Source organism: Eucalyptus grandis, chromosome 8, assembly GCF_016545825.1.
Source record: "Eucalyptus grandis isolate ANBG69807.140 chromosome 8, ASM1654582v1, whole genome shotgun sequence".
In the NCBI taxonomy this organism is placed as follows: Eukaryota; Viridiplantae; Streptophyta; class Magnoliopsida; order Myrtales; family Myrtaceae; genus Eucalyptus; species Eucalyptus grandis.
The window spans coordinates 67563258-67575032 of NC_052619.1; the positions used below are offsets into that span (position 1 = coordinate 67563258).

Sequence of the window (11775 nt, forward strand, 5' to 3'; positions counted from 1 at the left end):
GAAAACAGCAACATTGTCTCTACCATCAAAGTGCGCAGCTAAAAGAATAAGTTGAAGAGTTCTCGAAACTCCCTTGTTTGATGGGAAAGAAAAAGAGCACAATACAAGCTCTGGGAGTCTTATTCTGATGTTTTACATGTTATTCTACAAGAGTGCTAACTATATGAGAATTTGACCGGCTCTTCCAAGATTAGTTTCCTTGAGGCGACTGATTAGGCTACACGCACATCACCGATAATTTTGTGAAGGGCTACATTTTCCTCCATCCTTAGTTGCAAGGAGTATCCATGCCAATGATTGGGGGGTGAAAAGATATGGATCATCCACATGCACTTACTGTATAAATGTGGGTAGTGTTCATGTCTGTAACTCACCAATCAGAAAATGGGTCGGCTTCAATCACAAATAGAGGAAAATATGATCCTTCCGTGAAAGTTGTGACTGTTTGAAGCCACGACAAAAGGCAAGCGAAAGTCTTTTCCCAACATGTGTACTTACCTATAATTTAAGACCATAAAATTCTAACCATGCATGAGACGTTAAGTGAGAATTGAAGTCCAACCTCCTAGTGGATACACATATTGAAGGATTTGGCTACTTTTGGCATAGACGTTTCAAGAAGGGCTATTGACCCCACAAATGTTGATTGCACCTTGTAGAAGCAAAGATGCAACGTGACATCGTCCACAATCAAGGCTCGTTCTTGGGGAAGAAAATGGTGTGATTCAGCTTATCAAATACAGTTGTGCATGCCACTTAGTTATAGTAAAATGAAGTTATGTGTAGATTCTGTTTGACACCTACAAACAAAATGATTTTGTGATTTAACGAATGGATTGATATTATCAAGTGCAAGATCAACAGCGATACACGTTGGCAATGATGGTGCATGTCTTACTTAGGTAGATGAGTTATGAGCCTTTGGCACTTCCATATGGGATCATCGTAACAAGGCTCACCTATTTCAGATCAATAGGTCGTAAATGATGTCGAGTAATGACCTATCTATAATCAGAAATCCGAATATTCAATAGTTGATTCGAGAAGATATATGATGTATGCTCGACCATACGGGAAGATGAACCTGACCCTTTTGCACAAATGTTGATTCCGCATTTAAAAGAAACCTTAGCCATCAACTGTTCCGCCTGACTTCATTAATTTCTGACCTCCCAATCTTCATTCCGTTGCCTAAATGTGCACACATCTGTCAATTTCATTGACCACGCGATTTAATCATAGCCGAAAATGCTACGTTGAGCACATGGCGTTCGAAATTGGTAAACCCCTGACATTGAAGACTTGCGGTGGTCCTGTTTTCTGTTCTTCCCACATCATGAAAGATCGTTCAATGCGTTCCACCAGCTTTACTGTCGTCTCAGGGTTGCTGATGAGTTGACAGAATGCTATCTACTTCTAAGGATTCAAAACAATCATTAAGGATTGACTGCTCCCATCATTTTCTCGATTTGTCCCTCATATGTGATCACAACTATCCAAATCTTATGTAAAATTTTGTGATTACTACTAACCGTTCAAAAAACTTAAATTGTGAATGCGTGATCTATTATTTAAATATTCTAACACTCACCTTTATGTTTAGGCTGGTATTTAAATATTCTAATACCCCCTTAGTTTGTATTTAAATATTTTACGTGAGATTTTGTAGAGTTATTGTCAATTCTTTTAAAAGTTTAAGTTATTATATGAATGTGTGTTTTGTTATTTAAATATTATAATACTCTCCCTTATGCTTAGCGTAAGGTCACCTTTAGCCAATCGTTGGCCGTTGCATAGCCAAAGACTGGCCAAGGAAGAAGAAGAGCAACAAAAAAAAAGAAAAATAAAAAAGTATAAAGAAAATTAAAAAAATTAAAAATCATTTTTAAAAAATAAATAATAAATAGAGAAAATAAAAAAAAAATTAAAATGAGTCAATGGAGGAAAGTCGAATCAAATTTTCCAAATCGAATAGCAGAAATATTTTCTAATCCCTTTTCAAGTTTTAGTCTAAAAAAATTGCATGAATAGAGTCTTGGTATTAAATAATGCCTTCATATAATAATTTAGGCTTATCGATTGCAACCTCACAAATTTCAAACTATGCATTCGGGCCTTGGCTTGCACCTTATCATCTATGAGGTTAATTAAGTATTTCATGGACTCGATCATCATATAAATGCTCCAAAGTCCTGTGAGCTTTTGAAAGTTTCTATCGTTAGCAAATCTTTGTAATTTTATATTGGCCGAAAAGAACCGCTAAGATTCTTACAATTCTGCGGATTCTTACAATTCTTTAACTTTTTCTGACAGACAAATCTTTATTATATTCTCTTTTTTGGGTCAAGATCTTTATTTTATTGAAAATATTACTTTTGCCAATAAAAATTTGGAGCCATAAAGCATACGATAGAGATGCAAAAGTCAGCAACCTCTCTTGCAAATTAGTGCATGCTATCGAAAACACCGAGGGCTATTTTTGGAACTTTTCCATCGGTCGGTCGTCCTAGTACAAAGTACTCCTATTTTAGGAATTCTTTCCTCGAGAACAGTTCTATAAATGTACATGATGCGTGCGTTCTTTGGAATTATTCTCCGAAGGGAAACTTTTCTACATAACTAGAAAACGTGCACGCATGATTTCTATATGTAAAAAAAAAAAAAAAAAAAAAAATGACGTTCAAAAAATTAAGAAAAACACTATTAGAAAATACTTTTATCATTGAGTAATGGAAATCATTAGCAACAGTACACAATAAGGATAATTGTACAAAACTATGCGGAAAATAAAACATGTTTCCTGATTTGAAAATTTCTTAGGGAGGTTGTCATAAGATGAAAATTACTCAAATTGTAATGTAGAGACACGTGAGAGATTATATGGAATTGTTTACTTACACAGTTTGTCCATAACAATATATTTACAAAGTAAGTAGTTGATATTTTTGTAAAATTGGAGGTCGTCTTTATTTTATGTGGTAGTGTAGAATTAAAAAAAAAAAAATAGTGCATCCTATGCTGCTAACCAATGCCTATATGTATCGTTTTTGAAAACTATTATCTTTAAGGAGCTTTTCCCCCCGTTCAATGGAGGTAAAGGCCTTTTCTTTTGGGTTCAAATTATTTTAAATAAGTTTGTTCAACGATTTTAAAAGCAAAAATATAGTTGGAGCACTAGAGCACATTCTTTCAATGTAAAGAATTTCTCTATGGACTGCCTGGTCCACCCTTGAATTGAGTTTTGTAATTGCTCACTGTTTGAAATTAAAGGTGTATTAAGTCACCTGTGCAACATTTCTTTGCACTGACAGTTAATGCTGTTTTAATCAAGAAAGTTACTCTCGAAAAGTATATTTCCATTTTCTTTTCTTTAAATTAGCTTGAAGAGCAACAAAATTAGAGTTTCCAATTAAAGCATATTGCGTTGCAATGGTTGTCGGCATACGTCATATATAATTTATTTCCTTTTTTTATCAGTCACATGCTACTGACCAATTTCGTTTTCTAGAAGTTGAATTTCTCGGCATATGTTCATATAAATCATTAGATTTAATTTGTTAGAATGAGTCTAAACAGCCTCTCTTATCCTGAACATTTTTTCTTCCAGTTAAATATGAAGTAGAAAAGAGAATTGCAGAATATTTTGTATAATTTGATATATAGAAAAGAATACATGGAGAGCCTATTTATAGGCTTAGATAGAGGAAATCAAATCAGATGTGCATAATCAAAATAGATATGGAAAATTAGAGAAAATATCATAATGTTGTTGACATTTTCCTTATAATAGAAGCTCTAGCGCTCAAGCACGCTTCCCTCACGCAAACATATGCACAATGAACTTGGCATGCATAGATCACCCTCTTGAGAACCAAGCACGAGATCCATGGATATGTGTTCTCGCGTCTCTTGGCTTCATCCTCCTCCTCAAGCACACCCTCTCTTTCCTCCGCTGGGTTCACTCCTCCTTCCTCAGGACCCCTAAAGACCTGGTCGAGTACGGCCCTTGGGCTCTCGTCACCGGCTGTACTGACGGCATCGGCAAAGCCTTCGCCTTCAACTTGGCCCAGAGAGGGCTCAACCTCATCCTCGTGAGCCGGAACCATGAAAAGCTCAAGACGGTCTCGACCGAGATCGAGACGAGCTTTCCTAGCATCGAGACGAGGATTGTGGCGGTGGATTTCTCCAAGGACCCCTCGTCCTGCGTTCGGTCGATTGAGGAGGTGATACGAGGTTTAGATATCGGTGTCCTGATAAATAACGTTGGGGTTTCGTACCCTGGCGCGTGCTTTTTCCACGAGGTCGACGAGCCAGTGTGGAGGGAGATTGTGAGAGTGAACGTGGAGGGAACAGCCATGGTTACCAGAACGGTGGTTCCGGGGATGGTCCTAAGGAGGAGAGGTGCGGTTGTCAGTGTCGGCTCAGGAGCCGCTATCGTCGTTCCTTCTCACCCTCTCTTTGCAATTTATGCTGCTACAAAAGCGTAAGTCTTGGCACTTATCTTACTAGCTCAGTCACTGGTTCGATCTTTGTCCATGGAAGAACAAATTTCGTAGAAGTTTTCCTTCTATACAACGTAAATGAAGAAAATATAATTAGTAAATCTATCATTCTAGTAAACCATACTCATATGATGATAATTCCATTGCGACTATTCATATCCCTGTTCTGACATCTACTTAAAATCGATAAAATCGGGTCATTTATTAAGCAGATAGGCTAACTAGCGTTACTACTGACTTGGAGAATATATGAGCAAGGTTGCCTACACTTAAACTTTTATGATCTAATTGCTCATAATTATCAATATAAAGCCTTCTGATCACCTTGTGTAGCCTATAACTCGTAAAATAAGTAGCATTCTTAAGGTCTATTAAGATATAACAATGCACAGATACAAGTACGATAAATGCATACGTAGTCATGTTTTCCTTGGTTGTGTCTTCTAAGTCAACATGTTGGAAGGATTAATGAGGGATACACCAATGTGTTGACGCTTGATCTCGGATTAGTTGATAAAAAATGTTGATCACATGATATTCCAAAGCAAGGACCTAACTCTACCGAAGCTTGGGATCAAATCAAGCGGAGGGAAAAGTAATTTACCATCCTCCATATGCATGTATGGTTACAAGGGATAGATCACTTTGACTGACCCATGTCTAATATTTCTAATGTTGTCCAAATAGTATGCCGCATGTTTATAACTATCACATGCATGTGGCGTAGAAGTAAAGGAATATTGATTGCTTATGTAAGTAAAGAAGATTATAACTGGTCACGGGTTCCAGTTTCTGATTGGCGGGTTATAAAGATGGTCCATCCCTCAATTAAATTGGGTTACACGGCACTTGAGTTTGTTAGGTATTTCTATGAAGGGTTGGGACCAGCTGGGGCAAGGGGAAAGGGACTTATTAGAAATGGTAGTTTCACTGACTTTAAGGTTTCGCCAATTTCTTTTATTTTTTAGCTTGAATCTTGCTGGATTTCATTCAATTTTGTTTGTCTGCTAACAAAAGGGCACTTTCTGTTTCCAACAGAACATAAGGATGTCATTCAATTCTACCAAGATTGAGCTAGGATAGCGATTGCCCTCGCATCTTTCGGTGCTTTCTGGGAATCACGATCTATTTTGTTTTTTTTTTTCCTTCTCCAAAATATCTGCAATTAGTTATACCCTACCAATAGACAACCAAATACATAAGTAAATCTTTTTACTTTACCTTTCACGTATTTCAATTTTTAATTTGAATCATTTTCTATATTACAAAAAAAAAAAAAAAAAACTTGTTGAAGAAGTCCAAATCTTGAAATAAATTTCTCGTATAACGTATATGTGTATATTATTTCCACATCATGTAATTAATTCATACATATCAGTTAATATTTCAAATATTTCATGGTAGAACGATTTGGCAAAATTTCTTAAATATTAAATTGTTATTTACACGTAACGTGAGTGCACTTTTTACTAGTATTGCAACATGAATAATCACTATGTTTGGAATTTATATGTTTCTAACATGGCTGAAAATTTTCGAGACTACACGTTGTTAGAATGATGAGATATATCTTAGAAACTATTGGTGAAGGCCTCACTAGTCACTATTACCCAACTAGACAAAGTGAAGAGTATGGAACTTTTCAAGTAATGGGATCCAATAAAAAAGGACAAGGGAAGCAAGTTTTCTGAAATACTTTCTGCAGCACTTTTGACCTTTCAAAGTCGCTAAACTTGGTGATAGGAGAAAATACACTTCTGCAATAGACAAAACCCATGTGCAAAACTTACTTATTATGGCATATTGTGAATTTGATTTTCAGATGAAAGGTACTAACTAAGTTTAAAAATATACTACCTTTCGATAATCGTAAGTTTTTTTCTCTGTGGGATCTTAATCTCATTTCCTAGGATTCAGAACTACGCGCGAGGGAAGTAAGTCTTCACGCTTCCAAGCCTAGCAAATGAGCCGAAAGGTCAGATGAACATGTTGAGAACTCTAAAAGTACAAATGGACGACCTTAGTGCAGCTCAACTCTGTGATTTAGCCCTTCAAATTATTTTCGTTGATCATTTATTTTTCCTGATGCTTAAAACAATATATGCAGCTTCATTGACCAACTGTCGAGGTCGCTGCATGTGGAATACAAGCTTCATGGCGTTGATTTCCAGTGTCAGGTATGTCGATTTTGCCCCACGATTAGCTCTTGTCTTCCACAAACATTACCGATTGCCACGACCCTATTCTTCACCTGCGAACACAAAATTGGACTAAAAATAAGAAACTCTATAACCTCTTAGCTTAAGGATGATGAGATTAAAGAAAGATTGCGAGGTACTTCCAAAATCAAAGGAGAAAATCATTTGTTTCAAAAGTACTCGAAATTTCCAAAAGAGTGAAACCAGAGTCTAGGAGTAATCTGACTTCATACATCACCAAATAGATAAATAAGTAAAAGGGAAGACAATCCTTTTTATATTTTTATGTAGCTTGAAAAATCATGTGAAGATTTAACACTACCAAAAGCATGCCAAACCACTTCACCGTTGAGAAGAACTTAGCCCAACAAACATTACCGATCACGCTCTTTCACAAATAGTAGTTTGACAACCATGCCAAACAAATAGGTTTCAACAGAATTGATCAGATTTTGATTATATGTTTCGTATTAGAGTTTAATCTATCTTAAATCGTTCAATCAATTATTGACATATGGATGTGATTTGTGATATGTGCCAGTATCAAACTTGAAGTTGAGAATACATGGAGTTTATAAGTCGATTGTTTCATTTTGATGTTTTAGGTTCCTCTATATGTGGCAACAAGAATGGCATCCAAAGTGGCATCAATAGAGAGCAAATCCATGTTTGTCCCTTCACCGGATGAGTACGTGCGAGCCGCGATCAATCACATCGGTTACGAGCCACGGTGTACGCCCTATTGGGCTCACTCACTCCAGTGGTGCTTCGCTCGTTTTGTCCCTAATCGTGTCCTTGACGCGTGGCGCCTTTCAATTGGTCTCAAAAGGAGAGAGAAAAATATTAATACTTCACCATAAGAGAGTGAAGCTACCAAACTGGGTTGATTCTAATTGATACCATATGTCCAATGTAACTCTTGCACCTTTTAACAGACTTTGATAAGTGTTTTATGAGTACTCGTTAAGTATTTACATTAAAAGGGTTTTATCATTTCCAAAGCATTGATTTTCTTGGGTTATGCATAATTAGTGCATTGAAAATGAAATCTTTTCTTCATTAAATATGATTAACGTTAACAAGAGCCCTCTAGAAATAATCAAATAAAAAAAAAATTGTACTTGATGTCTTTTTAATGTGTGCAATTAATGCTTCTAAAATCCAACCCTTCTTTACCACACGATTTGTTGATAAAACAATTCGTAACATATCTTGGAGACGTGGAGATCTACTCTTTGATTGGAAGGGAAATCAACAGAAATTATATCGATTTTTTTTTAACATATGCACATGTTTGAAGTCTCTGGGCATCGATATGCTAAACCAATTTAGCTAATTCCACAAGGATTGGACGCACTAGCATCAGATTAATGAGAACGGCCAGCGATTCTCTACAATTCAACTCCTCCAGATTTTTCTGACCTAATGTTAAAGTTGTACAATAATATATAAAGGAAAAACCGTAAATTTTTTTTTAAAAATTTTTTTAGTAAATCCATGCGATAGTTAAAAGGCCGCTCCAACCACAAGACCTTGAAAGACTACATATATTGGAGAATGGACTTCCAAAAGCCAAATGAACCGGTTTCACGAGGCAGTTGGGAAAACAATTTTACGGCGTTTTACGTGCACTGTCAGGTTGGGTTTATTATTCCTGGAAAGGAGAAATAAATAAAGATAATTTATTCGTTTAAATCATTATACACATAATGTAGCTTTTCTCTTGCCCCTCGGATTCACGAGAATCGAGATGGCCTAATCTTGGCAAATCAATATCGGAAGAGCAGATAATTTATTCGTTTAAATCCATATGAAGCGAAGTAAAAAGAAAAAAAAACAATCTTCTCGGGAAACAAAGAAAGATCATACCGACTTGGATAGCCTTCATGTATAAAACTTAAGCCGTCTTGGTGTCTCAAGTTCTTATCCAACACACGCACGCGCAAAGCAATGGAACTTGAAGACTTCATGATCACAGCAGCGGCCGCCCTGTTAGGGTTCATCTCGCTCTTCAAGAACTTGCTCGTCTTCATACGATGGCTTCATGCCACATTCCTTAGGAAGCCGAAGAACTTGTGCGAGTATGGCTCATGGGCTGTCGTCACTGGCCCCATCGATGGCATCGGGAAAGCCCTAGCCTTCGAGCTCGCGTCCAAAGGCCTCAACCTCGTGCTTGTGGGTCGAAACTTTAATAAGCTTGAACCCACCACGAGTGAGTTGAGGTGGACATATGCAAAGTGCAAACGAGATCCAGGTCGGTGCTTATTAAATTAAGAATGTGATGTAACAAACATAGTTCCTGCCTACTTTAACAAAGTGATTGCATGCCATGCCTAATAAGGGAATTTACAATGGATAAGATTCTTTCTCCAGGTCAAGACCGTAGTCGCTGACTTAGCAAAGCTGAGTGCATAGGAAATAGAGGCGGTGATCGGGGAGGCGACCGAAGGGCTCGATGTTGGGGGCGGTGGTGAATAATGGCGGAGTGGCTTACGGTCCTCCATAGGCGAAGTACTTTCACGAAGTGGACGATGAATCGATGGAGTGCATACTGATGGAGTGCATACTGAGAGTGAATGTGAACGCGGGGGCGCGGGTAACGAAGGGAGTGATCCATGGAATGTTGAAGAGGAAGGGAGGAGCGATTGTGAATATTGCATCTGGTTCCACCGTGTACGCCTCTTCGTTTCCTCTTCAAACCTAGTATGCCTCGACCAAAGCGTAAGTTCCATATTCCAAAGTCGTATGTATGTTCTTTCACCGCATAACATGTACTAACATCCATTGTATTTGTTAATTTGATTATTGGGGAAAGTATACAAAATCTTTTAGGAATATGTTAACGAGTGCTCCTGAGATACTACGACGCTAATCAAGCAACTAATTAAGGAATAATTACTGACGTTATAGTCTTCTTCTTATTTTCCATGAACTGAGGTCTCATGCATACATAGGCTAACTGCGCATTTTGTTTTATCTATTAATCACAGTTTTACAGCAATGTTCTCAAAAAGCGTCGCTCTTGAGTATAAGGACTAAGGGATCGATATTCAGTGCCAGGTAGGTGCGTTAAATATTCTCATACAATTCATAGATAGATGTCATAATTTTTCATTGCATGAATGTGGGTGAGTGATCAACCTTTAACCTCTGTTCTGTTTATGTATATGGTGTGATGGTTCGGCAGTTGTTTTTATTTCAACTTTAGATCAAATCATAGTAGAAAAATCAGCCTAAATGTGAGAAGAACCATCCATCCATGTGTTTACATGTAATAATCACTCATTCATAAACTAGCTTAACTTAACATCAAACTATTTTAATCTCAGCAACTTGTTGTTCATATTGTGAGTCAATTCATGACTACACAGCGGACGACTCACTGTGTCGCTGTTCGTTGAATTCTTGTCGTTCTACTACAGGCTATTACTTCTTAGGGAAGTCTCTTATTTCTTAGCAGAGTAAGAAATAGACTATTATCGCTTGATCAAGTACAGAAGCAGAATATTGTACTCTTGCAACTTTGGAATTATTATGTTTGTGGTGGTTATTACAAGACATTGGAGTTCGTCATAATGGTGGAATGATCATTCATTATGAAAGTACCATCCAAATAACTCGATGTTTTCCATGAGCGTACCAAACATATTGAAATAGACACACATTTCATACACTCTCATGTGCTCCGTGGTGATATTCGTCTTGTTTCTGCCTCATCAATGGATTAGACGGCTGATATTTTTACTAAGGCACACCAAAGATCTTTTCTCCAAACTCGAGTTGATCTCTTCTACATCACCTTGAGTTTGAAGAGGGATGTTAGAGATATTTATCTTTCCTAATTGATTATAATTATTTTTATTTGATATTATAATATTTTATTATCTTAGATAGTTGTCTAAAACAGCCTATAAATAGGCTCTTGTATCATTAATATTGTACACACAAATATATACATAAATTCTCTTTTCCGCTCTATTCTACCATAATTCTATCAAAGCCGAAGAACTTGCGTGACTACGGCTTGTGGACCACCGTCACCGGCCCCACTGACGGTATCGGGAATGCCCTGGCCTTCGAGCTGGCCTATCCGTATCCGAGGTACTTCCGCGAGGTGGATCGAGAGTTGATGGAGAGCATGCTGAGGGTGAATTTGAACGCAGTAATGTGGGTGACGAAGGGAGTGATCGATGGAATGTTGAAGAAGAAGAGAGAAGCGATCTTGAATATAGGATCTGCTTCAAGTGTGTATTTGTCTTCGTATCCTCTTCAGACTTTGTACGCATCAACCAAAACGTAAGTTCCATTTATTTTTTTCGTAGTATACGAATACTGCAGAAATTATGTAAAACCTTTTATTAGTTGACTAGACAATGTAATGGAAACTTATGGGAGCTCCTCGTTTTCTCTATATGGGAAAATTTTATAAAACCGTACATAACAATTTGCACCCATTACACTTTACCTCATCTATATTTAAGGATGAGCACTAGACTCAATTCGAACTGCCTAGTTTGTTGAGGTTACTGGTGATCGGTTAATAAGTATAAGAAAAAGCTTTATTCTTTAAACTAGCTTATGGGGTGGTAGAGGCCAAAAACCACCCAACATTAGTATCTAAGCTGAAGTTGCCAACAAATCTAAACCCAATAACCACATGGGAGATTGTTGAAATTGTCCCACATCGGTTGTGAGGTGGTCAATTCATAAGTATGAGGGAAAAACTCAGAGCTAATTTTTTAGATGAGAGAGACTTAAGACCACTCAACACAATTTTGGGCATTTCCCAGTTCTACAAATTTGGAACCGGTAAATATCGATTTAGTTCCTGATTTTATGTATGGACCCAACCATCCGGACTAGATCGATATATACTAATTCTTTTTATTCCAAAACCCTAATTCTTATTATCTTCTCACGATTTAGTCATACTTATCGCTCATGCCTATCACTCTCACTTCATTTCAGTCACTCAGTGCTCATGCCTCCCTTGCGGCTCAACGCCTCTTGCTTATGTCTCTCTCATGCTCATACCTATCACTCTCACTTCTTTTTAGCCACTCAGGTCTCGCTTG

General features: G+C 37.3%; 2 protein-coding genes across 2 annotated transcripts; both read left to right on the forward strand.

Annotated features, from left to right (window-relative positions):
- Positions 1 to 3711: 3711 nt before the first annotated feature.
- LOC104417766 (very-long-chain 3-oxoacyl-CoA reductase-like protein At1g24470) lies at positions 3712 to 7627 on the forward strand. The gene is made up of 3 exons (XM_010028988.2): positions 3712 to 4483; positions 6610 to 6679; positions 7306 to 7627. The coding sequence occupies exons 1-3, from the start codon at positions 3837 to 3839 to the stop codon at positions 7558 to 7560; spliced, it is 972 nt and encodes a 323-aa protein (XP_010027290.2). The 5' UTR covers positions 3712 to 3836; the 3' UTR covers positions 7561 to 7627.
- A 1023-nt stretch (positions 7628 to 8650) lies between these two features.
- LOC104417767 (very-long-chain 3-oxoacyl-CoA reductase 1-like) lies at positions 8651 to 11000 on the forward strand. The gene is made up of 2 exons (XM_010028989.1): positions 8651 to 8875; positions 10701 to 11000. The coding sequence occupies exons 1-2, from the start codon at positions 8651 to 8653 to the stop codon at positions 10998 to 11000; spliced, it is 525 nt and encodes a 174-aa protein (XP_010027291.1).
- Positions 11001 to 11775: the final 775 nt, after the last annotated feature.

Bases quoted from the DNA above. Each gene is read 5' to 3' on its own strand.
- LOC104417766 (XM_010028988.2), top strand. From the start codon at position 3,837: ATGAACTTGGCATGCATAGATCACCCTCTTGAGAACCAAGCACGAGAT. The intron at 4,484-6,609 runs GTAAGTCTTGGC...CAATATATGCAG, and splicing joins ATTTATGCTGCTACAAAAGC to CTTCATTGACCAACTGTCGA. The intron at 6,680-7,305 runs GTATGTCGATTT...TTGATGTTTTAG, and splicing joins GCGTTGATTTCCAGTGTCAG to GTTCCTCTATATGTGGCAAC.
- LOC104417767 (XM_010028989.1), top strand. From the start codon at position 8,651: ATGGAACTTGAAGACTTCATGATCACAGCAGCGGCCGCCCTGTTAGGG. The intron at 8,876-10,700 runs GTGGGTCGAAAC...ATTCTATCAAAG, and splicing joins AAGGCCTCAACCTCGTGCTT to CCGAAGAACTTGCGTGACTA.